At 39.2% G+C, this 27,897-nt stretch overlaps 1 protein-coding gene and 1 long non-coding RNA gene across 3 annotated transcripts; both read right to left on the minus strand.

Moving 5' to 3' along the window:
* Window positions 1–485: 485 nt before the first annotated feature.
* On the minus strand, window positions 486–27,446 carry CHMP2B (charged multivesicular body protein 2B). 2 transcript variants are annotated; one of them, XM_070252459.1, is made up of 7 exons: window positions 26,505–27,446; window positions 18,273–18,499; window positions 13,511–13,602; window positions 8,596–8,790; window positions 5,026–5,128; window positions 2,380–2,486; window positions 486–2,188 (listed from the first exon to the last, which is right to left on the minus strand). In XM_070252459.1, exons 4-7 carry the CDS (start codon window positions 8,770–8,772, stop codon window positions 2,078–2,080), a joined length of 498 nt encoding a protein of 165 aa, XP_070108560.1. In that variant the 5' UTR covers window positions 8,773–8,790; window positions 13,511–13,602; window positions 18,273–18,499; window positions 26,505–27,446; the 3' UTR covers window positions 486–2,077. The 2 variants fall into 2 exon arrangements, with proteins under 2 accessions (XP_070108560.1, XP_023486150.1); XM_023630382.2 differs by lacking the exon at window positions 18,273–18,499 and having other exon boundaries at window positions 26,505–27,091.
* LOC138920935 (uncharacterized) lies at window positions 18,343–20,575 on the minus strand. The gene is made up of 3 exons (XR_011432995.1): window positions 20,447–20,575; window positions 19,398–19,465; window positions 18,343–18,445 (listed from the first exon to the last, which is right to left on the minus strand). It is a non-coding gene; the product is annotated as an uncharacterized lncRNA (long non-coding RNA).
* Window positions 27,447–27,897: the final 451 nt, after the last annotated feature.

Raw genomic sequence — 27,897 nt, forward strand, 5'->3', positions numbered from 1 at the left:
TTTAAAAATGTTTATCCCATGGAAGTTCTAGGAGAAGAATTATCGGACCAGTTTCACGTGAAACCACCAAGTCACAGGCTTACTCCATTCACAAACATCAGTCCTGTACCAATTACTAGTTTATTTATTTATCTTTGCTGAGCAAGATTCGTCCTGAGCGAACACCTGTGCCAGTCATCCTCTATTTTGTGTGGGTTGCAGCCGCAGCATGGCCACTGACACGTGGTGCAGGTGCGTGCCAGGAACCGAGCCTGGGCTGCTGAAGTGGAGCATGCTGAACTTAACCACCAGGCCACGGGCCGGCCCAAGAAATTACTAATTTTTAAAGGACAATTTTTGTTAAAATGTAAGTAGCAGAGTTACCTAATTTCCCTTCCAAGAAAATAATAAAAATACTTCTTTTGAAAAATTTCTAGATATGCATAAAAATTTTAACTTTAGCAGAAGTCAAAAATAGAGTCAAAGAGATAAGGAAAAGAAAAGCATAACAGCAATAACTCTTTATTGAAATTTTTTTAACAAAATAATTTTTAAAACCAAAAGCCCCCACATGTAAACAAGAAAGTAAATAAAGTTAGCTGGCATTATTATGTACATCCAAGAATCAAAACAAGTTCTGGGTTAACATTCCATAATCCAGTAAAATGTTTTGACCCATCAATGTCCAGGGTAACTGTGTTTAAGAGTATCAGTAATGGAACCTCATCTTTGAACATTATAAAATGGTTTATGGATTACAAACTATATAGTTTAACTTCTCCTTCCCACCAATCCATTTGTCACATGAACATGTGGATTTACACTGAAATGGATTTGCATTGTCAATATTAGTCCAAAATGCCCATCATCCTAAATTAACCCGGTTACACCTATCTGATCTCCTCTGGAGTGTTTATGCTGGGATGTCCTAGAACCCATATATTACAGCATCATTTTTCAAAATTAACCTAACTCTAAATCCTATCTCTAACTAATCTGCCACTTCGTTTCTTCTCACTTTCTATACATACATTAAATACCATAGCAACTTTACCTTAAAAAATACTAACACATTAATACACATTTAAGCAGTAATTTCTGACACAGTTGATTTTCATTTACCAAAAAAAATGCTAACTTTTATTTTAAAACTTAGGTCTCAAGTATTGTTATGGTAGTGTTACTCAGTTGAGAATGATGGCTTCAATTTAGAGTGTTCAATGTGCACATTAACACAGCTCAAAATTAAATGGAGATTAAAATTATAGCACATATAGAGAAATTCCCTCAGTTCTTAGAAGAAAGACCAAAATATATTGTTTTATTACTATCAAATGTTATCAATTCAGTGTTTTTACTAATTATATCCAACTTACTCTTATAAGCTTTACAAAAGAGAGCCTGGATAATTTTTGTCAGAGCACTCAATTTTAGTTTAAAATTTAATACTTTTCTGTCAGTTAAAATAATTCAAAGATGTGGACAATATGCTTGTGCTGTTTAAGGCAGGTGCCAAGTACATTTTGGAAGGAAATAAACTTACCAGCTAGAATGTTCCCCCAAAGGAAAAAAAAAGAAGAAAAGCTGGTGACAGTTTTCATGTTAAGACAGATGTTTAAGTAGCACTCTTCCTCAAGATCATTTAAAATTAATTTGGCAGCTGAACCACCTATGGTCATAACACATATCGCTTACAAAGGACAAGCAACAGATACAGAATTAATGATACACTTTTAATATTTTTACAAGTCTCTTTAAGTTGGTGCCTAGCGGCTTTAACAAGATTTTGTGTTCACTGTAAAAAGATTTAGAACATAAACTACACGAAGTAATGAATATAATTTCTCTATGCCATGCAGAAAAGAAGTCAACCTTTACACATCATCACTCCTAAATAGTTCTAATTAACATCCAAACTGTTCTCATTTTTGGATCATTGTCATTCTTTGGCAAAAGATTCAAAATAGCCATGGGTTAGGAAACAACTGTCTATTCATGGTCTTCATTTTTACAAAATAAATGTGTTTTGTCAAAGGAATTTGCACTGTGCCTGGTTTATACTAAATTATACGTAAGCAAAATACTGTGGCTCTTTTGACTAATCTACTCCTAAAGCTTTGAGCTGCCGTTCAATCTCTTCATCGGAGATTGTGGCCTTCGACGTCGAGGCGGACGGTAGGCTTCGGGCAGCTGACGGAGCTTTGGCCATCTACAGTACAGAGAGGGGAAGAGAAAAATGCGCACTATTAAACATTTGGCCTAGGACATAAAGGATGAGCTGCAAAGAGGTTTCCTTTACCTTTCAAAAAATATAAAAACACGCACCTCACAGTAAAGGACAACTTAAAGTGACAAAAGTGGTAGAAACTACTTTCAACTGAGCAAAGAAGACGTTTATACCTTTCCAGAGATTTCAATTCCAATTTCATCGAGAACTTGATTCACAATATCTTGGCTTTCTTCCTCCTCATCAGAACCATCGAAGATGTCATCAAGTGTGTCATTGACTTGGGGCACAGGGAGAAACACAGCAGTTACTCTCAAACAGACTTCAGGTCACATCTGCATTTTTAGCAGGCAGCCCGACTACGTGTACACATTTTGCACATGACACAAGGGCAAACTCAGGTGAACCAACAAACTACAAAAGTCACTCAAATGTCAGTGAAGTTCAATGTCAAACACATTTTTGAGGCACTAAATCTGGAATAATTTTCATTTCAACACAAATTATCCTATAATAAAACAAGTCAGCTCTAGATTTTTAGAAAATTCTCTCTTTAATAAACAAGAACTCTATGATATTCACAGCTCCAGGCTTCAAGTTTTTAAATACGCTTCCACAAACTGCATCCATGGAGCTGGTGGCTGTAAAGCAGAGCCTGGAAGAACGTACAGAATCAACACCCTGGACGCGGCTGGGAGACAACTTATCCTTTGTGCACTGTATTGCAGCTTCCTTACTTTACACTCAAGATGCAGGGAGAACATTCTAACAAAGTCTAGGGTTCAATATTTTACTAAACTTGTCCCAAGAATGATGTCCAATTTAACCCTGCAATGATTATTACTGCTACAGCCCTCCCTCCGTCCTTCCTTCTTCCCAAAATGTGTAGAGAAAGCCTTCTGGATAGAAAGCAGCATTTCTGGAGCTGTGGGAGGAATTTCTGAAGGCCTGGAATTGTGTCTTATTTGTCTTTGAAACTAAGTGCTTGGCCCACAGTAGCAAGAGAACTGATGGATACATGGAGACGATGAAGACCTTAGGTAGTTTACAATTAAGTAGAGAAGAAAAAAATTAACAGATTGTGGTAAATGAAAAGATAAATGATTATAAAGCTTCACAGGGAAGAGATTACATCCAACATGTGAGGTAGCCCTTGAAGGACGCACAGGATTTGACCAAACAGAGGCAGAAGGAAGAGAATGAGCAAAGACATGGTGAAAGGCAACAGGGACACATACAAGGAAGACTAAGTTCTGTGTGGTCATTATTTAAGGTGCGTGGATGGAAAATGGCTGGGAGGGAAAGCATTAAGCAGGTGGCCTGTGATCATTCTCCTGATTGCTGGGGAATGCTCCCAAAGCAAGAAAGACAGGTAACTCACTCTGATCTCCTCATAAGCACGCTACTCATCGTGCTCCTGATAAACAGATCAATATTTGCCAGCGAAAGAGTCCTAGCCTATGGGATGCTCTCAGCAGGATGTCCTTGGTTTAGGACTGCCATAGCAAACGAACCTACAATCTATGCATTTATGAGCCATGACTCCCTAGAAAATGTTACCTTAGGTAGATGTAGAAATCTACATCTGAGGTAGAAATTTAAGGTGTTTCATAACCTAAAGGCCCCCTTCCACATGAGAGGATGAGCAAATCTCATTGGACACATCGTCTATTAATCTGGATCAAAGAGCTGTTTCTGATAAGGGAAGAAAAGTTTGGGGGAGTCATTTGGGATGTCCCAACCCTCTCTCTGTTTTGCATGTACATCTTAACTGCTTGTAGCTTTGACATTATTAATAAAGCTTGATCTCTGGTTTGTATGAGCATGATTTGACAATTTGGTTTTTTGTATGAGCTTGATAGTATAAAATAAATATAGAAAAGACGAGAGCTTAAGAACAAAAAAATGGAATAGCATCTCTGAAGAAATAAAGTGAATGTTGAGCCTTCGATTAGAGTTTCATTCTGCCATTTGGCACCTACACAACTTCTGGGGAAAGAAAACAGATGTCAGTTCAGGGACGATCTTCCTCAAGCAGAAAGAGGAAGATTGGCAAGAGATGTCAGCTCAGGGACAATTTTCCTCACCAAAAAAAAACAAACTTCAGAGAACATTTTAGGTCATGAGTACATGCTTAAGTTATACTATTATGCTTTTTAAAAGCAGCATGAGGCTCAAAATTGTACATGTAATATGATCTAACTATTTTAAGATAAGGGAAAATAGAGGAAAGAAACATACAACATTAACAGCAATTATACCTGAGTGGTGTGATGATAGATTTTTTTAATATGCTTTGTTCCTTTCTATTCTCCATATTCCACCACAGCATGCAATCAGTTTATACTCAAAAAGAAGAAAACTAAATATTAAATAACTTTGGGAGGGAAAAACAAACAAGAATGAAAGAGCTCCACTATGTCTCTACCTTCAATACAAAGAGATCTTCCACAGAACAAAAGAATCAACACAACTCTGAAACTGCCTAATCCATCCCAGCAAGACTCATTGTACTCACAAGCTGGTTTGGGTCCACTACTCAATAAAGTACAACTGCTGGGGCCAACAGGGCAGAGAAATACAGCATAATATATTTTACATTTTTCCTCCAATTAAACATAAATGGAATTTTAAATACATTGCCAGTTTAAAAACACACTGGAGTTACAATATAGACTCTCTGTCTAGAAGGCTGACATACCATTTCTTTTTTCAACATTTGTGCTTTCACGGATGAGGATATGAGGTTGCTGGTAAATAAACTTGGCTAATTCAAAGATGAGAAAGTTGTAAATATCATTACAAGCTACTAAACTTACTCATTTCCTCAGTCATCTCCATTTTCATGTTCTCCTTCTGGAAATTCTGCATTGTCTGTAACGTCTTTTGCGGGTCCACCTTCTTGTTAACTGCCTGCATTGTCTTGAAACATATGAAAGATTCATGTTAGCTAGAGACTACGCGAGTTTTACTATGGCATCAGTCCAAAGGGAGCATATCAAATAGAGACGGGCTTTTAAAGACATACATCCTGCCATAAGCAAACTAAGAGTGCTAAGTATTCTGGGAGGAAAAGACATACTCGTTTGGAAACCATCTGCTTAACATCTATACAATAAAGGCCTGTGTGAAAAACCTCATCTGAATAGTAGGCAAAAAATTATGCAATAAAAAACAGTGCCAACATAAAACCCACTGCTATTCACATGGAAAAACTACATTTGCCTATTATGTGGCAAGACTGTCTAAATTAAAAGGAATTTTAATTTAATTTTTACAAAATTTTTCATTAAACATTTAATGTCTAAACTAAAAAGGATACCCTAGCATACATACTTGCAAAAACACGAAAAGAATTGTCTTACATTTTATATTCACAACTTATTTCATTATAAGAGATTAATGCTATCTAGTATGGCCAAAACATTTTATATATATAAAATAAATATATGTATTATGAAAGTTCAGTAGTAAAAGACACTATACAATATAAAACATATGGGTTTCAAAGCTATGAAGCAAACACAGTCTTTTCTCAGATAACCCGTATGCAATGCTGTAACCAGTCTTTTCAGTATGACACTACACTCCCCCCAATCCCCACGAGCTCACACATACCTCTCTCTCCAGTGGATTTCCATTGCCCTTAGCATTAAAAGCCAAATTCCATAATTGGCCCATGATTCCAAACATCAACCAAACTCTGCTTAACAAGCTGGTCTCATTTTGCACCACTGCACTCTAGCCACACTGCCCTTTCATTTCCTTCAATGTGCCATGCTTTCTCCAGTACCAGGACCTTTGTATATGCTGGCCCTCACCTGGAATGCTCTTCTCCATTTGCTTTCACTATCAGCACTTCAGATTTCAGTTTATATAACACTTTCTTAGGGAAGCGGAGTCCCTGACACTCCAGATTAGATCAGGTACCCCTATTATTATTGTCCTACTCACTATAGATGAAATTTTGTATTTATTGGTGTAAATTATATCACTTTACTTGCAACTTATATTATTATTGTAAATAAGGCTAACAACAATGATGATGACAATGATAATAAAAGAACAGTTAGTGCCTCCATAACCTCACTGCATGTCAGACACTGTTCTAAGCACTTTATATATAATAAAGTTAAATGACATTTAAATCTTACCAATCTTCATGTGGTAGATACTACCATTTTCCCTATATTACAAATGGAGAATGAAGGCACAGAAACATGAAATAACTTGTCAAAGGTCACACAGCTACTAAGTGGAGTGAGATGTGAACCCAAGTGGTGTGGCTCCAGAACTTACTTTCCTAATCAGAGCAGACCACTCCCTCTCAAACGGGCTGCTTTTTAAATAGACTATAATCTACTACAGGTTAAGCCCTTGCCTGGTTTTGCTTTCCACTTCATCCCCATCACTTATAGTTCCTACCTTTAGGATCTAAACAAATATTTGCTGAATTAACACAGTTCTAAGAAATTTAAGTGAAAATTCCAATTCAGCTATCTCTATATGGAGGACCACATTAGGTCTTTTCCTAGCCAACAACTTGCAGAAAACTGCAAAATGAGTAGTCTCCTCTCTCAGCAGAACTGAAAGGTTATCTAACCCAGGTGTGTGATCAAAACACAAGATCTTTTCCCCAAATTAGATAAAGGTTTATTTCTGTCCATATGTAAAACAAAAAAGGAAAACAAAAGGTTTTTCCCTTAACTATGTATTTTCCACTCAGATCCATTAAGGCTAAGCTAACTGACAGAATAAAACTTACATTGAAACTGTCTCTATTTTTTAAAGAACATAACATGTCTCTCTTCTTACTGTACCTAAGATGGACAAATTCTATTTTCCCGTGACCTATGGTCTAAGAAACAAGTAGAACTGCTCTCACTGTTTTGGACTCCCTCTCCGTGAATCTGCCCACTCCCTGGCTTATCTGCATCCTCCATCAGCTCCGGCAGTGCTCCCGCAGTGCTCCTGCAGTGCTCCTGCTCATTCGGGCTCAGGCGCAGAGCAGCCAAGAGTTCATGTCACCCCACGTACACATGTCCAGCTGAGATCAAGCGAGGCCACACTCTGCCTTCTTGCCTCGGCTCCCATACTGTAAACAAGCGTCCTTCCCATGGTCTATTTAGTGCCATGTTTTTGTGCCTTTGTTGGTGATTTTGCTGGTGAAAACGGCCCCCGAGCATGGCACTAAAGTGTTGTCTAGTGTCCTGAGTGCAAGAAGGCTGTGATGCACTCATGAAGAAAACACACCTGTTAGATGAGCTCTGCTCAGGCAGAAGTCACAGTCTGCTGACCATGAGTTCAATGTTAACACATCACCGGCATATATTAAATACGGAGTCTTTCAACAGAAATGCACATAAAACAAAGTTAAGGACAGATCAGTCGACAAATGTTGTGAGCAGAGGCTCAGAGGAACCTAAGCCCGACCCTGCATCTCCCCTGGGAGCAATGGTTCGATATTCACTAACAGCATTCTCAACTTGACAGAACATTAACTACTGCAAACAACAAGAACTGACTGTATACACCATCTTCCTAAAATAAACCTTGTACTTTCTCTGCTCTGTGGCTTTGTTTCCTTTTGCTCTTCACGTTCATACTCCTCTTTCCCTATGTTTAACACTTAGTGATATTTTTAACACCTAGGTCTTCTGCCAAGTCTCTCAGATCATTCTACTCGAAGATCCGTGCAGTTCACCAAGGCTCGCACAGCCTCACGTGTGTGGGGAGCTTCCTTTTCAGACATATCTTAAGCTACCCCCCGCCCAAGCAAATTATACGAACTACGAGAGGAGAGCCTTCGTCTCAAACTGCTTACAGCTCATGGTACTTCATATACATCAAGGAGCTCATTTGATATTAAAACATCAAAAGACTTAGAGTTTTTTAAACTCTATAGTAAAAACATTTAATTCTTATATAAAGACTAAGTGAAACATAGTTCCTAATAAAATTAACTGATAAATTCTTCTCACAGTATTCATGTGTCCTTCTGATATATATATGAAAATGAATCAAAAGGAAATAATTACTCAAAAGTAATCAAAACTTAGAGCTTAATGAAATACGAAGCTCAAAAATCTTCTGAAAGTTTAAGGAAAAAAGCAAACACTGTTTTAGCTCAAATTAAGTAATTCAGATGCTACATGTGACCCTGGAACAATCAAAATGTCCTAAAACAATAAATTTTATATTAAAAGAAATCAATAAAGAATCTAGAAGTAGTTATCTGAATTATCTAGTAGTATAACTCATTTTACTAAATATTACACAGATTCTGTATCACCTATATTTAGGAGGTGCTTTTAAATCCACCTTGAACACTGACATTTGAACATCTTAGATAAACTTATAAATCCAGGGAAATCAAGGCTCCCACTTACTTTTGCTGTAGTAGACATTGCTCCAGCCATCTTCATCTGGGAATTCATCACTTTTGTTTGTGTGGACATAGAAGTGACTTTTGAACTTACAGCAAAAGTTCTTGTTTTCTGTTTCCGTAGATGTACAAGCTGTTTGGCTAAAACTCTGCAAGCTTCTTTATTACCAATCTTGGCCATTTTCTTAATTTCTAATTCCTAAGAAAGGAAATAAAAACAGGGAAATAAAATCATTGAGAGGTAGTCCTCAATAACTTATTTCAGAGGAACGGATCGAACATACCTAGTAAATCCTTTCTCCCGATCACGATAGAGGAAGAGTGTGGCATAAAGTCAGAGAGAAAAACGGTAACTGGAGAGGGCAATGTCTCCCACGTGTACACAGGAAAGAGAGAACCAGGAACTTTATCCACAAATACAAAGCAAATCTACAAAACAGCACTCACATAAAGCCCGGAAGAAAATAAAAAAACTCGACCCAAAAGTAGGTAGAAAGAAGGGAAAAACAAAGAGTTGGTGGGACATAAAAATGGAACACAGAGGTGGATTTAAAGCTAATAATCTGGGCAATCATATTAGGTGAAAAGGTCCACTTTATACCTCAATGAAAGGCAGGTAGTCAGACTGGAGAAGAACATAAACTCAAGAAACTATTCTATCTCCAGAAACGAAGCTAAGCAAAAGGACAGAAAATATATTCTGCATAAATACTTATTAAACTCTGGAAAGCTGGAGTGGCTACATTAACATCAGATTAAAAAACTTGAGAACAGAAATATTATCAGAAATAAACAGGGGCATTTCATAATAATAAAGGCATCAATACACAAAGATGCTGAAACAATCCTGAATGTGTATGCACCTGGTAACAGTGCATCAAAACATACGAATCACAACAGAGAGAACTCAAAGGAAAAACAGATAAATTCACAATTAGCATGAGTGCTATCAACTCCTCTCTCAAGTATACTGCTATAATTGTTAGAACAAGTAGACACGAAATCTATGACACAGATTGACAAAAAACATAATCACCAACTTGACCTAACCAACACTTATAAAAAAACTCCATCACTAACAGCAGAATACTCATTCTTTACAAGTGCATACCAAAAAATAACCAAAAAACACACCAAAATATACCATATTCTGTATCAGAAAACAAGGCTCAATAAATTTAAGACGACTGAAATTATACAAAGCATGTTCTCTAATCACAATGAAATTAAACTAGAAATCAGTAAAGGAAGGAAAATCACGACTAAACAGAAATTAAACAACATAGTTCTAAATAAGTCATGGGTTAAAGAAAAAAAATTCCCAGGAGAAATCAGATAATATTTGGAACTTAATAAAATGAAAAGGTAACATATCAAAATGTGTGGGCTGCAGTTAAAACAGTTCTTAGAGGGAAATTTATAGCATTAAAGCTTGTATTTAAAAAATGAGCATCTCATAAGCTTCAAATAAAGTAGAAAAAAGAAAAGCAAATAAAACCCAAAGTAAACAAAAGGAAGAAAATAATACAAACAAGAAATCTATAAAGTAGGAAAGAAAAAACAATACAAAAAGTTAATGAAATCAAAAGCTGGTTTTTTACAAGAGATTGATCAAACTGATAAACCATCAGCCAGACAGATGAGGGAAAAAACCCAGACAGACAGACAGATAGAACACACAAACTAAAAATACTGAGAATGCCAAGTGTGGCATCATTTCATATCCTAAAGGTTTTTAAAGAAGAATAAGGGAATACTATGAACAATAACAGGTCATTATATTTTAAAACTTAGTAGAAATGGAAAAATTACTTGGCAGATGCTAACCACCAAAGCTCACTCAACAAGGTAGATAACCTGATCCATTTTACATGCATTTTTTTTAGTGAACTTGTAGTTTAAAAACCTATCCACAAAGAAAACTTCACTCCCAATGGCTTTACAGATGAATCCTATGAAAAGAAATACATAAACCCATCCAGTAAAGGAAAGAGTAAGGGACACTTGCCAAATCATGCTTTAAGGTCAGCATTACTTGACATTAAAACCAAATAAAGACCCCACACAAAAAGATAACTACAAATCAATATCTTTCACGAACAGAGATGCAAATATTCTTAACAAAATTTCAGCATATTAAAACAAAAATATTAAAAAAAATACATCATTACCAACAGAGTGTATCCCAGGAGCAAAAGCTTGATTCAACTTTGGAAAATCAATGTAATTTACTACATTAACAGACTAAAGAAGAAAAGCTACATGATCATCTTAATAGATGCAAAAATAAGTATTTGACAAAATTTATTCCTGATAAAAACTCTCAGAAAACTAGATAAAAAGGAACTTCCTCAACCTGAGAAAGGGCATCTACAAAAAGCTACAGTTAATATCATACTTAACAGTAAAAGACTGAATCTTTTCCCCAAAGATCAGTAAAAAGATGAAGATGTCTGCTATCACCACTTCTATTTAACATTAGATGTTCTAGTCAGTGAAATAAGGTAAGAAAAAGAAAAAAAAGGCATCAAGATTGGAAAGAAAGATGAAAAGTTTTATTTATTCACAGATGACATGAATGTCGATGTAGAAATCTAACAGAATCTACAAAAAGGCTACTAGAATAAGTGAGTTTAAGAAGATTACAGGATTCAAGATCAATATACAAAAATGCAATATATTTCTATATACCAGCAAGAAAACTATCAGAAGTCAAATTTGTTTTTAAAATATCATCTAGCATCAAAACATAAAATAGTCAGGGATAAATGTGACCAAAAAAAAAGTGCAGGACCTGTATACGATTACAAGAATAAACACTGCTGAGAAAAAATTAAAGATCTAAATAAATGGAGACATACAGTGTGTTCATGGATTGTCAGACTTAATATTAAGATGTCAATTCTTCCCAAATTGGTTTAGATAGTCAATGTCATCACAATCAAAATCTGATCCTTTTTGTAAAAATTGACAAGTTTATTATAAAGTTCATAAAGAAATGCAGAGTACCTAAAATAGCCAAAACAACTTTGAAAAAAGGAAGTACAAGGTTGAAGGGTTAGCACCATATAACTTTAAGACTTACGATAAAGTTATGGTAATAAAAACAGTGTGGTAATGGCTTAAGAACAGTCATATAGTCCAAAGGAAGAGCTGGGGGAAAATGTCACCAACAAATGATGTTGGAACAACTGAATTTCCATATGTAGAAAGTGAACCTCTATCTCCAATTGGCAATACAGTGAAATAATTCAATATGATTCACAGTCCTAAATGTGAGAACTAAAACTATAATATTTCTAGAAGAAAAGATAAGAGAAGATATTAGTGACTTTGGGTTAGGTAAGGATTTCTTAGATATGACACTAAGAGTACTAATCATAGAAGAAAATCATAAATTACACTTGATCAAAGTAAAACTCTATTCCAAAGACACTACCAGGAAAATAAAAGACAAAACCAAGAACTGGAGAGAATATTTGCAAAACATACATTTAGTAAAGTACTTGTGTCTAAAATATATAAAGAACTCTTAGAAATAAATAAAAAGAAAATAACGATGAAAAATGAGTAAAATATTTCAATAGACACTGGCAAAGCAGATATCTAAGTGGCAAAGAGGCACATGAAAAGATGCTGAATGATTTAGCAATTAGGAAAACACAATTTTAAAATGACAATCTACTACACACCCACTAGAACGGCTAAAAGGAAAAAGACTGCCAACTCCGAATATTGGTCAGGATGCGGAACAACTTTACTTTCATATATAGCTGGTGAGAAAAGAAAACTAACAGCCACTGGGCAAAATTGTTTAGCAGTTTCATATACAGTTAAAAACACATTCACCCTATGACCTAGAAATCCCACTTCTGGGAATATAACCAAGAGAAATGAAAACAGATGTTTACACAAAGACTTCAACTGAATGTTTATAGCAACTTTATTCAAAATAGCCAAAACCTAGAAATAGCCCAAATGTCCAATGGCTGGTAAATAAACAAATTGTGGAACATCCATACGATGGAGTAACATTCATTAATAAAAAGGAATTAATACTGATACACGTAACAACACTGACTAATCTCTAATTGCGATGAATGAAAGTACCCCTATAGAAAGAGTTCATATTACGAGATTCCATTTATATAAAATTCTAGAAAATGTAAACTAATCTACAGTGACAGACCAGTGTTTGCGTAACTGGGGAGGGGGGATTACGAAGGGAATAAGGAAACCTTTCCAGATGATGGGTGTGCTCATTACCACGACTGCAGAAACGGTTTCTCGACTGTAAAGTAGTAATGCGGCAGGCTATCCCACCTAGGTTTGTGAGCTTATACGTACGTCAAAGTCTATCAAACTGTATACTTTAAATATGTACAGGTTATTGCATATCAATTATACCTCAATCACGCTTTTTTTAAAAAGACTGTAGGAAACATACATTTAAAAACAGAGCATAAAAATATTTAAAGATGAGCAAGATAGTCTATTAAAAAAAAGCACATTCATATCACAGACACAACTGTTAAAATATCAAGTAAGCCAACTACGAGTTAACATCACTATGTTCTGGAACTCAGCCTTGTTTTCCAGGACTATTTCATCTTTGTTGTTAACTGAGAAGAAGGTGGCTCTGCTTTGAGCAATATTTCTTTCTAGGCATTCATGACTTCCAGAAACTGAAGGATAATCTGATTTTATAACCAGCAGAATACACAGAATCCTGATAAAGTCGGCAGAATGACATAATAAACAAAGGTAAGCAGGAAATGCAGAAAGCGTTAAATGCCATGTCCTAGTAAAGTAAATCACTTACCACCTGCCATGTGTCTTTTTCCCAGTTAGTTAATTATTCCAACATTAATTTCCAAATCTGTATGAAAAGTTAAACTGAAATGTAATGTTCTACTTACCAGCTGTTTTTCCTGTTTCTCTAAAGCTGCTCGATCTCTGATTATAGCTCTCTGTGTCCCTCGTAACTCTCGATTCTGCTCCTTTATTACATCTAAGAGAACCACAAAAGAAACCTAAATGTATGGATTGTAAAATTTTCTTCAATATCATTTAAAATATTGGACTCAGAAACCTCAACAGAAAACAAACCCCTAGATTTACCAGAAGTTAACATTTTTTCTTTCAATTCAATATACTAAAAAATTAATCAAACATTAAAACTTGGATTATAAATATTGATTATATAAAGAATTACAGAAGATGAGAGCAAATATGCCATAGTCTGAGGTTTAGCCAAAAGTATATAAATCACAATAAAATATTCCCTTAGAGAATTGATAGTATACAATGTTTTATGTGGCACATATATATGTCACTCTCACACACACACACACACACCCCTCTTCATCTCTCCTTACTCCAGTATTATGTGAAATTCCGGGAAGGAAGACAGATGATGTATTCATTCCATCTTTTTTTCCCTCTACTGAGCCATCATAGCAGAATGAAGCAGCAGACCTCCCAGTGAAGCAGATGTGGGTTTGAATCCCACCTCGGCCACTGGATCATTATCTGATGGTATCTTGGAAGAGTTACTTAACACTCTAAACCTCAGGTTTCTTCTTCATAAAATAGGGTTGTTGTGAAGGAGTAAATACCCTCCATAATGCCCTGATATCCTGTTAAATGTCCACTCTATCCTAATATCTAGTTTATCTCAATTCATTTGGATCCATCAGTCCTACCTTTTGAAGAGTTAAAGTATTAGTCTAGGTCTGATGGACTATAACTTGGGTTAGTTGTCACTAAATAATGATTTCTTCAAAACATCACAGACATGGAGGTTAAGTTTGCACATTCCGCTTCGGCACTGCAGGGTTTGCTGGTTCAGATCCTGGGTGTGGACCTACACACCACTTGTCAAGCCATGCTGTGGCAGGCGTCCCACATATAAAGTACAGGAAGATGGGCACAGATGTTAGCTCAGGGCCAGTCTTCCTCAGCAAAAAAGAGGAGGATTGGCGGCAGATGTTAGCTCAGGGCTAATCTTCCTCAAAATAAAAAAATCACAGACATGAATGGTAATTCTTGCCAAAACTGATCTCTCATTGTCAAGTGCTTTATATCTGACACAAATGAGTGCTTTACATATATTATACAATACAATTTTCATAATAATGTTATGGAGTGGATTTTTCAATTATTTTACATATAAGAAAATAGAGTGCCGGGAAGTTTCAGTAACTTGCCCAAGGTCACAAGGTAGTAAGCAGTAATGCCAGATTTAGATCCAAGCATTCTGTCTCCTGAATCTTAAGCATTTCGCTAGGGACATCCACATAAAAAGAAGGAAACTGGACCCCTACCTCACATTGCATTATAAAAATTAACTCAAAACAGATTAAACACCCAAATATAAGAGCTAAAATCATTAAATTTTTAGAAGACTACACAAGTAAATCTGCATGACCTGGGATTTAGCAACAGATTCTTAGATATGACACTAAAAGCAAGAGCAACTAAAGAGAAGAATAGATAAATTGGACCGTGAAAATTAAAAGCTGTGCATCAAAGGACATTATCAAGTGAAAAGAAGACCACCTACAGAATGGGAGAAAATATATGCAAATTATACATATGATAAGAGTCTAGTATCCAGAACATATAAAGAACTCTTAAAACTCAAAAACATGTAACCCAATTAAAAAATGGGTGAAGGACTTGAACAGACATTTCTCCCAAGAAAATACAGTCATGTGCTACATAACGACATTTTGGTCAATGACAGACTGCACATACAATGGTGGTCCCATAAGATTAGCACCATATAGTCTAGGTATGTAGCAGGCTATACCATGTAGATCTGTGCAAATACACTCTATGATGTTTGCACTTTAATGAAATTGCCTAACATCGCGTTTCTCAAAACGTAGCCCCATTGTTAATCCACACATGACTGTATATAAATGGCTGATAAACACATGGAAAAGACACTCAACATAGTCATTAGGGAAAGGAGATATCACTTCACATCCACCAGAATGGCTACAATCAAAAACAAAAAAGGAAAACAAGTGTCAATGAGAATGTGGAGATTGGTACTCTGTATATTGCTGGCAGTAATGTAAATCGTTTCAGTTGCTGTGGATAACAGTGTGGTGGTTCCTCAAAAAGTTAAACATAAAATTACCATGTGACCCAGCAATTCCACTCCTAGGTCTATACCCAAAAGGACTAAAACATACTCAAACAAATACATCTACACAAAACTTCATAGCAGCACTATTTACAATAGCCAAAAGGTAGAAACCACCCAAATGTCTATGAACAAACATAAACAAATTGTGATATATACATATAATGGAAAGAAATGAAATACTGAGACATACTACAACATAGATAAACCTCAAAAGTATTATGCTAAGTGAAAGAAGCCAGACACACGGTCACATTTTATGATTACATTCATATGAAATATCCAGAATAGGTAAATCCGTTAAGACAGAAAGCAGACTGGTAGTTGCCAGGGGTGGAGGGGGGGGAGGGAATGGTGAGTCGCTGCTTAATGGGTACAGGGTTTTACTTTGAGGTGATGAAAATGTTTGGATCTAGACATGTTGGTTATACACCGTTGTGAATGTAGTAACGCCACAGAACTGTTCACTTTAAAATGGTTAATGTTATGTGAAATTTCACCTCCATTAAAACAACAAAGCCAGTATCCATTACCCGTCTAGTGATAGAGCACCACAACTTTATACATTTCTGTGTATAATGTAAATTTACTCAGAATAAAAATAACTAATTATACTGAGAAACAGGCACTATACTAAGTGTTATACAACAACTCCAAAAGGTAAATAATATTATCTCATTTTTTTCAGAGGAAGGAACTGATATTTGGCGAGGTAATCTGCCCAAGAGGAAAATAGTGCTAGGATTCATATCTAGGTGGGCTGATTCCAAGGCCTCTGATTTTAACTATTACATTATGCTCTAAAGCTTTTCAGGCAAACAAGAAAAAAGGGGAAGGAGATGTTCCATAGACAAATATATTTGGGAAATGCAGAAGCTGAAAAAATTAAACATTTCTTTGCTTCAAGGCTTCTAAGAACATTTAATATATGAATATGCACTGTCAACCCTTAAGGGGAGACTATATCATGGATTATTTCCCAAGGATCCCTTTTAAGAAATCTCCATTAACATTTTCTAGATACTAATGTTCCCTGGGGCACTGATTGGGATCCTATTAGTCTGCCAGGGCTGCCATAACAAATACCACAGACTGGGGCTTAAACCACAGAAATGTCTGTTCTCACAGTTGTGGAGCCTAGAACTCCAAGACTTAGGTGTTGGCAGGGTTGACTTCTCCCGGGTCTCCCTCACTGCCTTGCAGACCGCCACCTTCTTGCTGTGTCCTCACATGGCCTTTGCTCTCTGTGTGCACATCCCTGGTGTCTCTTCTTCTTACAAGGACACCAGTCCTACCGGATTAGGGCCACGTTCTCATGACCTCATTTAACCTCAACCACCTCTTTAAAGACCCTATCTCCAATTACAGCCACATTGGGGGGCAGGGCTTTAACACATGAATTTGGGGGGAACTCAATTCAGTCCACAACACATGGTATCTTTCCTGACATCTACAGACGGACTAAACAAACAGCAGAGCTTTCATTACCCTACCTTTCAAAGCAATCATCACCCTCTTCATCATCTATCCTCAAACACTTCCAATTTTTTTCTTTTGGACTAAGTTTCGTGTCTTGCCAAAGCCAATGGATTGGTGTGAAAACATTCACCACTTACCTACTATTTCAATAGAAAATATGTTCTAAATTTAAAACTAAGAAATTACAAATGAACTTTTGGAGTATAAACCCTTTATGTACTAAAAACACCCTAACTCAACCAGCGTAAGATGAAGCCGTATTCAGACAGCAATGAAGGCCCTCTAAAGCTGCAAGAGCACCGAGCTGGAGAAGAAGCCGCCGCGTGGGTAAGACAAACTGCGGCCAGACAACCGACACAGGCGCACAGCAACCGCTGAAGGAGAAGCCGCCACGTGGGTAAGACAAACTGCGGCCAGACAACCGACACAGGCGCACAGCAACCGCTGAAGGAGAAGCTGCCGCGTGGGTAAGACAAACTGCGGCCAGACAACCGACACAGGCGCACAGCAACCGCTGAAGGCCTTGGCTCACAGGATCTGGATTCTATCAACGCACATCTTTCATTACTAAGGTGGCACAATGAAAAATACGTACTGGGTCTTTGTCCTGAGTCCCCGGCACAGAGCTCCTAAAAGCCTTGGAATTTCCTGAGTGGCAGAAGTGTCTTTTGATTCAGGGAGGGGAACCTCTAGATGGCTTCAGGATGGGGCTGGTTCCCAGAAGGACCAAACACTTAGAGGGAGCGAGACCAAATGACTAGAAGGTGGGAACTTTCAGCTTCATCCCTGGACCTCAGAGGAGGGTAGGGGGGCTGGAGACTGGGTGATAACAGCTCTTGACAAAGAGATCAGGAGAGCTGCCAGGCGGGTGGCCACCCAGAGGCTGGGAAGGCGGTGTTCCCAGAGCGGGCCAGGGAGCTCTGTGCCACGCACCCCAATACCTTGCTTTCATTTGGCTCTTCCTGAGCTGTATCCTAAAAATAAACTGGCAATAGTAAGTAAGGCATTTTCCTGAGTTCTAAGAGTTGTTCGACAAATTATCAAACCTGAGGAGGAAGTTGTGGGGACCCCAGAATGTACAGCTTGTCTGTTAGAAGTCCTGGTGACAACCTGGGACTGGTGACTGGCATCTGAAGTGAGGACAGTCCTGTGGCACTGGGCCCTTCACCTGCAAGGTCTGCGCTAACTCCACACAGTTAGCGTTAGGACGACGGAATTGCTGGAGACATCCAGGTGGTACCGGAGAATCAGAGCAGAAAGCAGATACAGTGGTCTTTGTTGAAAAACAAGTAGTAGGACATGAAATTTTAACAAAACAAAATTTAATCAAAATAGTTTTATTTCACTTTTCTTAATTTCATGTAACTATATGTACCATGTCACTGTATATTAGAGAAGGAAAAATAAAGAAAATTAACTACTGCATATTCCACAGCCTCATAATTGTTAATAGACCTATTAATATTTAAACAGTTCTAAGCTATAAACTGAGAGTATCTATTGTTACATACTAAAACACAGTCATAACACTTTAAAACATATTATGCTAAGTAGGAAAAGATAGTAAAATATTTTTTCATATGAGATGATAGGCATATCCCATAAAACAAACAAATTACTCTTCAATTTTTTTTTAAACAATTCCCATACTAAACCCACATTTAATGATTTGGTCTTCCAGGTAATTCAGAACAAATAACATGAGAATGGTTCTGAGAGACTTTTAATGTTTTTAAGACCAAGTTTATTTTCCATTATATTTATTTCTTAGTAGGTCTGATTTCTTCCCAAGATTATAAACTCTTTAAGAGCAAGGAATACATGTATTTTATTTATCTATTTGGTATTTCCAGCTTACTTTATGCCAACAACTATCCCAATATAGTACATTTAGCAGTGATCTATAGGAGTACAAACATATACACTGAAATGTAAAAGGATATACTTATGGGCATAATTAACACACTTCTTTAAAAGTATAATAAAATCTATTGGTTATAAAAAAAGATGGTTGATAATTTAACAGTAAAATCTGAACTGATAAATATCTTTCTACAATGGAAAAACGGAGCCTTAAAATAATCAGATATTTCCCTTGTAATTTTCTGCTTTCCCCTGTTTATTATTCTGAATTAAGACAATGACAGAAATATGTACAGGGTATTGCTCACATTTACGAGAGGTGGAGCACTTGGCTCCTGTCCATCTTCTGTTTCCCTTCCACCCTCTGCTTCATTCTCTAGGCAAAAAAGGCATGCCCTGAACTTTTATACTCCAGCATTTCATCTACCTTCTGGGGTCATTGTGAAGCACTTCCTAATAGGTGGTAACAGAAACTTTCGAACTGTGAAAATGTCAAAGGTACTTTGATGTGCCTACAGCATGCTCTCTCTGTTACCCTCCAGTGAGGTAAAAGGGTCTGGAGGCTGCCCCACCCACCTCTCCTCACCCATACCCAGCACAACATTTGAGAGAAGAGAAGGCCTGCTCCCCCCTGGGCATTAAAAGCCTGTCTCAAGCCTCTTAGGCTCTTCTTACTGAACAAAATCACACCTGCGTGCATAACAGTGATCCGATCACAGATTTATTTATTCATTTTTTATTTTTTTTAAAGATTTTATTTTTTTCCTTTTTCTCCCCAAAGGCCCCAGGCACATAGTTTTGTATTCTTCGTTGTGGGTCCCTCTAGTTATGGCATGTGGGATGCAGCTTCAGTGTGGCTTGACAAGCAGTGCCATGTGCGCGCCCAGGATTCGAACCAACGAAACAGCGGGCCGCCTGCAGCGGAGCGCACGAACTTAGCGACTTGGCCACGGGACCAGCCCCCGATCACAGATTTAAATTTGGGACTTAAGAAGATACAGACAGGGAGTGGCCCAGTGGTGCAGCGGTTAAGTGCACATGTTCCACTTCGGCGGCCTGGGGTTCACCGGTTTGGATCCCAGGTGTGGACATGGCACCGCGTGGCAAGCCATGCTGTGGCAGGCATCCCACACAAAAAGTAGAGGAAGACGGGCACGATCTTAGCTCAGGGCCAGTCTTCCTCAGCGAAAAGAGGAGGATTGGCAGCAGATGTTAGCTCAGGGCTAATCTTCCTCAAAAAAATAAATAAGGCACTGGTCGAGTGGGATAAGAACTGGTATTAGATAAAGCCTAATCATGACTGTGAAGAGAAGAGCTCCGCCTGTGGGTTCGGCTAAAGCAGGGGGGTGGAGCTCACCCAGGAAGAATAAAGCAGAAAGAGGTCACAGCTGTGTGGGGAGGCGTCATCTTCTTGGGTAGATCAGGAGAAAAAACTGTGTAAAATGCTACAAACTCAAAGGTTAAGGGGTAAGAAGGAAACATTAAAGGTGAATACCTAGAAAATGCTGGCTCTGGGAACCAAATTTACTCAGGGTCAGAAGGCAAACGACAACAAGGAGGAATGAGAATTTGCTGAGTAAAGCACATCTGTTTCTCAGGCTTTGGAAATGGTCTATCAGAAATCAGGGAGGGACAGGATCAGCTTGATTAACCAGTTTTGATACATGGTAAGGAAAACATTAAAACAAAAACAAACAAGAAAGAACAGAAAGTGAAAGAGAAAGGGGAGTGAAGGATCACGCTGACATTTTTACTCAACATGTGGCTCAGGCAGCCAAGGACCAAGGCAAGAACTAGGATGAAGCCGAAACCCTCACCAGGATTTGCCTGGAAGGAACAGGCAGCATACTAAAGAGCAAACAGGAGCCCTATGGTAGCACAAAAGGAAGTAAAAAGGAATGCTTTTTTATCCCTACCAGTACAGCCTCAAAAAATCACTCAAGCCCTCAGGAATTCATTGAAATGAATTCATTATTATTAAAGTATCAGTGTTTTCAAGAGCTGAAGGAAAGTTTGGGGATGGGCCACCTGTCAGCAGATTCTTGGTTCTTACTTGTTCCTCAAAGATACACGCTTTGGTGCCACCATCAGTAACACCTTCAGTTCAGAAAACCGTCAAGACTTTCACAGCTTAGATAAGCAAGGGAGTGAGAGGGAAAGCTCCTCTGAAGGACAGACTCACAGACACACAGACAGGAAAGTAGGAAATGGCAGCATGAAAGGAAATACCAATCTCTGGTGTCATGCTAGGGATGGAGAAATGCAGGGGGAAGAAATTTTCCTACAGAGATATCTGTCCTAAAAGTATAGAGAACCTTTGCTCCGAAAAACACTCAGAAGAGAGCAATGAGCTCCTGAACCCCACATTCAATGATTTTTCTTTGGTGTGCCAAGAATGAAGGGGCCAAAAAGAAAATAACATTTGAGTTTGTAACTATTCAGAATCCTAAGCACTAAGAGAACACACGGCATCCTAGGAAAGATCCGGGTACTGTAGGCAGCACCAGGAGAATGTTGTACTTTATTCAGAAAAAAGCAAAAATGTTTCTGGAGGGGATTTGCTTTATATAGATGGTGGATTTTAATCCCTCTTAAGATAATGGAAATGTAGCATCACAACTTACCTCTCAACAGGAGATTTAACCCAATTTAGTCAAAACCTCACAGATTCTGAACTCTGGACAATTAAGCATACATGGATACTACACCAATGAAGCAAAACTCAAGAAGCTTTGTTCCTCTTCGGTCAGCAGCATTCCTCAAGTTATCTCTAAACTTGTACTAAGATTCAAGGTGGGTGGTGATAATATGTAGACTGCAGTAAGCTCTAAATACTGGAAACACTACTTTGGGTTAGTAAATACTATTATTTTGGAATTTAGTCTCTAAATTATAAAGTACTGCAAAGATATTTCCGTGTATGATGAAGACTCTGCAACTTACAAACATGGAATACCGGAAAAACTTAGAATAAGCATAATCCACCTTTGGAAGTTGTTCCAGTGAATGCAATTTAGGAAGCAGATAATGAAAAAAAACAAACAAACACAAGGAGTGAGGTATTTAACATAGTTTGAGGTGGCATCAAAGAAGAATCCTAGAGAGGTAAAAAAACTGAGATCGTTCAGGTTAGCCAGAGGAAGAGAAAAAGAGAATTCTATGCATAAGGGCATCATGAGCAAAAACACATTACAGTGAGAAAGAGTATGGTAAATACGAATGAATATGAGAACAGTGCTGCTGCACAGTAAAATGTCCAGAGACACGGCCAGAAAGAAGGACGAGGCCCAGACCCAGGAGGGCCATATGTGCCTTATTAAAGAGCCCCAACCTGATCCTATTGGTACTAGAGATTCAATAAAGGGGTTTACACTGAAGAGCAGCATAGTAAGACTTGGGTTTCAGGTCTATCAATCACACAGGCGACCATGTAGATGAACGAAAGAAAAGCAGAAAAGCGATGTAGTAAAGCACAAGACAAATGGGATCTGAACTAGAGCAAGGACTTGAAGGCAAGCAGAGGAAGATCACATGTGTCAAATACTTAAGAGACAAAAGGAGCAGGACTTGGTACTGAATTGAAGGTAGAGGGCAAAAGCAAGAACTGCCAACCCTGGACGAGGAGAACTCAGGAAAGGAACTCACTCAGAGGAAATGCTGATGAATTCTGTTTGGGATCTCTTTAATGTGAGGTACCTTGGGACATTTACGTAGAGGCATTCGGCAAACTATTGAGTACACTGGTCTGAAACTCAAACAAATATATCTGGAGATACAAATGTGGGATCCATCAGCACTCAGGTTATAACTAAAATAATGAGAATTTGGATAAGATTATGCAAGGAGAGAATGTACAGTTAGAATAGTGGTGGCCCAAGATGGAACCAAGAAGAACACTAACATTTAAAGGGTAGGTTAAAAAAAAAGACAAAAAACAAAGGAAGAGACAAAGGGAGAAAGGGAGGGAGGGAGAGTGGGAGTAAGGAAAAAAGAAGAGAATAACCTGAAAGGAGAAAGAAAAAGAGTGGTCAGAGGAACTTGAGGAAAATTAAGAGTGTTATATCAGGGAAGCTAAAAGAGAGTTCCAAGGAAGAAATTATTACCAGGATCAAATGCAAACACATAGGTCCCAGAGATGATCACTAAAAAACGGCCATTGGATTTGACAATCTAGAAGTCACTGATGATCTCAGCAAGACCTCATCACATGAGATGTAAAGCCAAGTGCTACAGAATGGGTGCATCCGAGAAGCAAAGAAGTGGAGACACGAGACAGCACCACTCCTTCAAGAGGTTTAGAAGAAGAGCAAAAAGAGACTAGACAATATTTCCTAAGAAGTGCTGAGTCAAGGGAGAGTCAGGAAAAGGAGGATTGTTTCCAGTTCTGCCACCAGGAGAAAGTGAAGTTCTACCACTAAGTCAGAGAAGAGTCTGGTTCACAGACAAAAGGTTAACATTACACGGTACCCACCGAAAGTTGAGAATCTCACGTGCTTAGCGAGAACAGCAAAACTGAACCAATGCATAGGCTCTCTAATACGAAAAAAAGAACAATGATAATACCCAAAGGGAGGAGGTCCTGGCTCTGCCACTTAGTGGCTGTGTGATCTTGGGCAAGTTACTGCCTCTCAATTTCCTCATCTGTAAAGTGCATGTAATAAGAGTACTAACCTCACAGGTTTGGGAGAATGAAACAAGATACTGCATACAAAATGCTAACACAGGGCTGGCTTAGAGTAGGACCTCAAATATACCTATGCTAAGGATAACAGAAAAAAATTATACAGTGCTTAAAGAATTTCACTTTTTAAGAGGCATATTTAGTTGTGCATTTATGACAAGTCCTCATGGCATCCTGATTTACAAAAGTTCATAACTAGCTTCAATAAATAGGTCACCATTAGTGAACTTAGGGGAAAAAACACTGCGGATGAACACATTACCCTATATATATGTATACATCTTCTAAATCAGTAAAAAGAAAACCAAGTACTCAACTGCAATTTCAAATTCAAAAGAATCTTTCTCTTCTATGGCATTGAGGTACAGTTCTCATTAATTTTCTGTAACAAAGTATACACTGCAGAGACTTGTTCATCTTTGTGTCAAAAATGAATTAAACATAACTCTGAATAGTAATCAGTGCTGTAATGTTGTCTCCCTTTTTAATTTACATGTGCCGTAGTCTTTAATGATAGAGTATGCAACTCTTCCAGCCAATCCAAAGAGACAAAAAGATTCAATTATTCTCCAGATCTGTAAGCAGTTACATACTTCCCTTATATATCAGAATTTCATTACTGCTGAAACAGATAAAAAGACAGCATACAGTAAAAGATCTTATGATCAATAATCAACCAGTCCAAGGATCTGTCAGAAATGCATAAAAATACATTACACTGCATAATATATAGCCTCATTACTGCTAAGAAGAATGCTGTCACCTTTTAAACAAAACACCTTCTTTTTAATAAAACAGAGTAAAAACATCAGTAAAGCTCTATGTCAAACTAATGAAAGTATAGATCTGTAACAGATGTCATTAAGTGATTTGAATTGACATGACAATTTCCGAAAACATCAGGTACCCAGTTGGGTGGTTATAATAAATGTACATGGTAGCCAAATTTACATTCAGAAATTTCATACCCAGATCTTTAAATTAGTAGCACAGTTCCTAGCAAAAGTCCTTAAAACTTTTTTTTCACAAATAAGTCTATATAGCAAAAAAAAAAAAAGGTAATTTCTTGGATGAATTAACCCAACTGCAAATGAGCATACGGTTAAACGCCCTGCCTGCACATCCTCATTGTCTTTTTTTCTTATTTTGCTCTATACCTCAAGTCCAACAGTCACTAGATTGCCAAAAGCGCCAGGAAGTACAGCCATGAGAGTGTAAAACCGACAATTATGTCTCTGAAAATATCTGACAGATGATAAGCAATTTAAGCTAGATGCTTGCCTTAAACGCTAAAAATTTTTTAATTTAATTTGTAATAACACAGTAAGAAAGATGCAACCCTTTTCTTCTGTTCAGTAACTTCTATCTAAAACTGAAACCAAAAAATAAACCTTTCTTTTCCCCCAGAGTACCATGCAATAACTGAAAATCACAATATTAGCACTGAAACACTGAAAAAATAAAGTGCCACATTAAAGATTAAACAGCATTCTCAGGAAAAAACACACATAAAACCCATTTCACATAATTGCATCACATCCTAAACCAACTCGGTAGTTATTCTAGGTATTGTAAATGGCTAATAAAATCAATAAATTAAAAGAAAAATTTTTCACCCACTCAGGGTAAGCAAAAATGTGTTAGGCTGTGTGATAAATTAGCAGTAATACGACATTATGTGCTCAGGTGAAGGGGACAGCGGTAAAGATGATGTTTTTGTTATCCTCCCCAAAATAATTCTGCGGGCTCTGAGAGAGTCAACAGGAAGGAAGGAAGGAAGGAGTTGGCCAGGTCTGGACTGAAGAGCTCCCTGTGGTACCAACCACCGGCTCGCCACCACTGCTCCTCCTGCGGCTGTCAGACCCTCACAAAGAAGCGATTCTTTGGTTGAACCAGCAGCAACCTAGACTCAACATGCCATGGGAAACACGATTTTTAAATAACTTGAATGAATCCGATTCCTGGTAGTTGTCAATGAAAATATCAAGACTAATTAACCGACGTTCTATAAACAGACATTACAGGCACAGTTATAAACACCAATTTGTATATTCCTGTACATTCATTTATTTCATCTTAAGATGGCCCTGAGCTAAACAGCTGAAATAATGCAAGTATCCTAAAATGTAAACTTCTAGGCAGATAACACACCACGTCTCTTACTACAGACAGCGGAGATAATCATAAGGGAGGAAAATCCATCATGAAAACTACACGCAGGCATCTCCCTTGGGTTTCTTTTACTTTTCTACTGGACCCAGTCAAGAAGCATCTGTCTCCCTCTATAGACGGGGTGTTCCGAGGGCAGGACGCACGCAGACCCAGGCTCACCGAGACCCTCCCCACCTCCACCCAGGTTAGGGCTCGGACGCCTGGAAGCAGGGCAGCTCCGAACCGAAGGGGCAGCAGACCCGGCCCACGAAACCAACAGGGAGTTCACCCAAGTCCCAAGCCCAGCGACGCGCAGGGGCAGCAGCATCCTGCCTCCTGGAAATGCCCCAGATCTCGCTCAGGAAAGAAGGGGCGCGGGGGCTCGGGCGGGAGGCCTGGGCGCGCAGGTGAGGCGGCGGGGCGGGCGCGTCGGCAGCGGCGGAAGAGGGGAAGCGACGCGCGAGGGCGGTCACCTGTGGGGCCAGCGCTCCAGCCCCGCCCCCGGGCCCGCGGCAGGGTCGCGGCCGAAGCCCCGAGGACACCGGGGAGGCGCGGACTGGCCCTGGCGCGGCCTGGCACTCACCGTCCACGGTTTTCTTCTTGAAGAGGGACGCCATGGTCGGACGGCACCGGCGGCTCGGCCCGGCTCGGCCCGGCCCGCCCGCAAAGGACAGAGGGGAGAACGCGCCCTTGGAGGGCCGGGGGCGAGGCAGCGACGGGCGCGAGAGTAGGGCGAGGCCCCGCGCAAGACCCGCGGAGGCGGCGGCCGCGCAGCCTACGGGAGCCGGGCGCCCGGAGCTCAGGTGACCGCCAACTAAGACACTTTTTGGAGAAGTCACTTCTGGGCGGCGCCTGCGCACCGTGCGCGCGCCTGCGCAGTGCAGCGCCTGAAGCCGGCGTGGCCGCCCGCGCTCGGCCGGGGTCGCGCTGCGGGGACGTCCCCCGGGCGGGGTCTTCTGGGGCGGGCTACGTGCTGACTGTGACAGACCCGAGCCGCGTGTAACGCTTTCCTCCTTGCCCAGGGGAGGCTGGCAGGAGGGGTCCCCGGAGTCCTAGGACGAGCGTGGGTCCCGGAACCAGTTGATTCATGCGACCACCTGGTTGCTGTCAGTGTCGGTACTTCCCTAGGTGCAGGCGGGTCCTGCTGGGGTCCAGCCCCGGGGCTGCCCCGGAGGTCACGCCCCCTCCTCCAGGCCTTTCCTACTGGGGTCCAGCCCCGGGGCTGTCCCGGAGGTCACGCCCCTCCCGCTTGTCTGGTTCCGCCACCTCCCCGGCGCCCCGCCGCGCTGCCGGGCCGGGCTGCGACCACCGCCGCGGGCCTCGGGATGGGCTTCTGGGCTCGGGGATGGCGGAGGAGGAAGGGGAGAAACTTCTTTAATGCAGCACTATTTATTCTTCTTGGCAGGAAACGTGAAAAAAAATCCACGCAGATTTGTATGCCGGTTTAAGTGTCTCCAAATCTATTTCTTTAAAATCTCAGTTTCTTGTAATGGCTCAAGAAAAATGGATGGCTATACTGTGACCCTGTTAGAATGCTACATAGCTGTCTATTGGTGTTTAATGTGAAGAAAAAGGCCCGTATCATGTTAAAGGAAAAGCACAATGAATTATTTAAAGAATCCTGTGTGTAAGCATAAATATGGAAAATACAATCTTTGGATCAAGATCTTAAGTTCATCGTTTTACTTCAGTGTGTGTGTGTGTGTGTGTGTGTACGTACACACATATCTCAGTTTACATTATTTCGATATTTAGAATCTTAATTTTGCTTTGAACTTTTCCCTCCCTTATTAGTGCTTTAAGCAACACTGCCTTCTGCAGGATAAAAAGAATGGGAGGCGTTTTTTTCATAGATGTGATTTCTGATAGGAAAGACACTCCAATACTAGTGTCAATATTATCAGTCATCTCTGCCTTTAGGAATCATGTCTCAAGGATTTTTAAGCATTTGTGGCAGTCAGACTTCCCTTTCCCAT

The sequence above is a fragment of the Equus caballus genome, chromosome 26 (genome assembly GCF_041296265.1).
Source record: "Equus caballus isolate H_3958 breed thoroughbred chromosome 26, TB-T2T, whole genome shotgun sequence".
Classification (NCBI taxonomy): domain Eukaryota; kingdom Metazoa; phylum Chordata; class Mammalia; order Perissodactyla; family Equidae; genus Equus; species Equus caballus.

Excerpts from the sequence above, each read along its gene's own strand:
- CHMP2B (XM_023630382.2), bottom strand. The coding sequence starts at position 26,538 with ATGGCGTCCCTCTTCAAGAAGAAAACCGTGGACG. Across the intron at positions 8,791-13,510 it reads AGAAACAGGAAAAACAGCTG|GAATTAGAAATTAAGAAAAT; the intron begins GTAAGTAGAACA and ends TTCCTTTCTTAG. Across the intron at positions 5,129-8,595 it reads CAATGTCTACTACAGCAAAA|ACAATGCAGGCAGTTAACAA; the intron begins GTAAGTGGGAGC and ends ATATGTTTCAAG.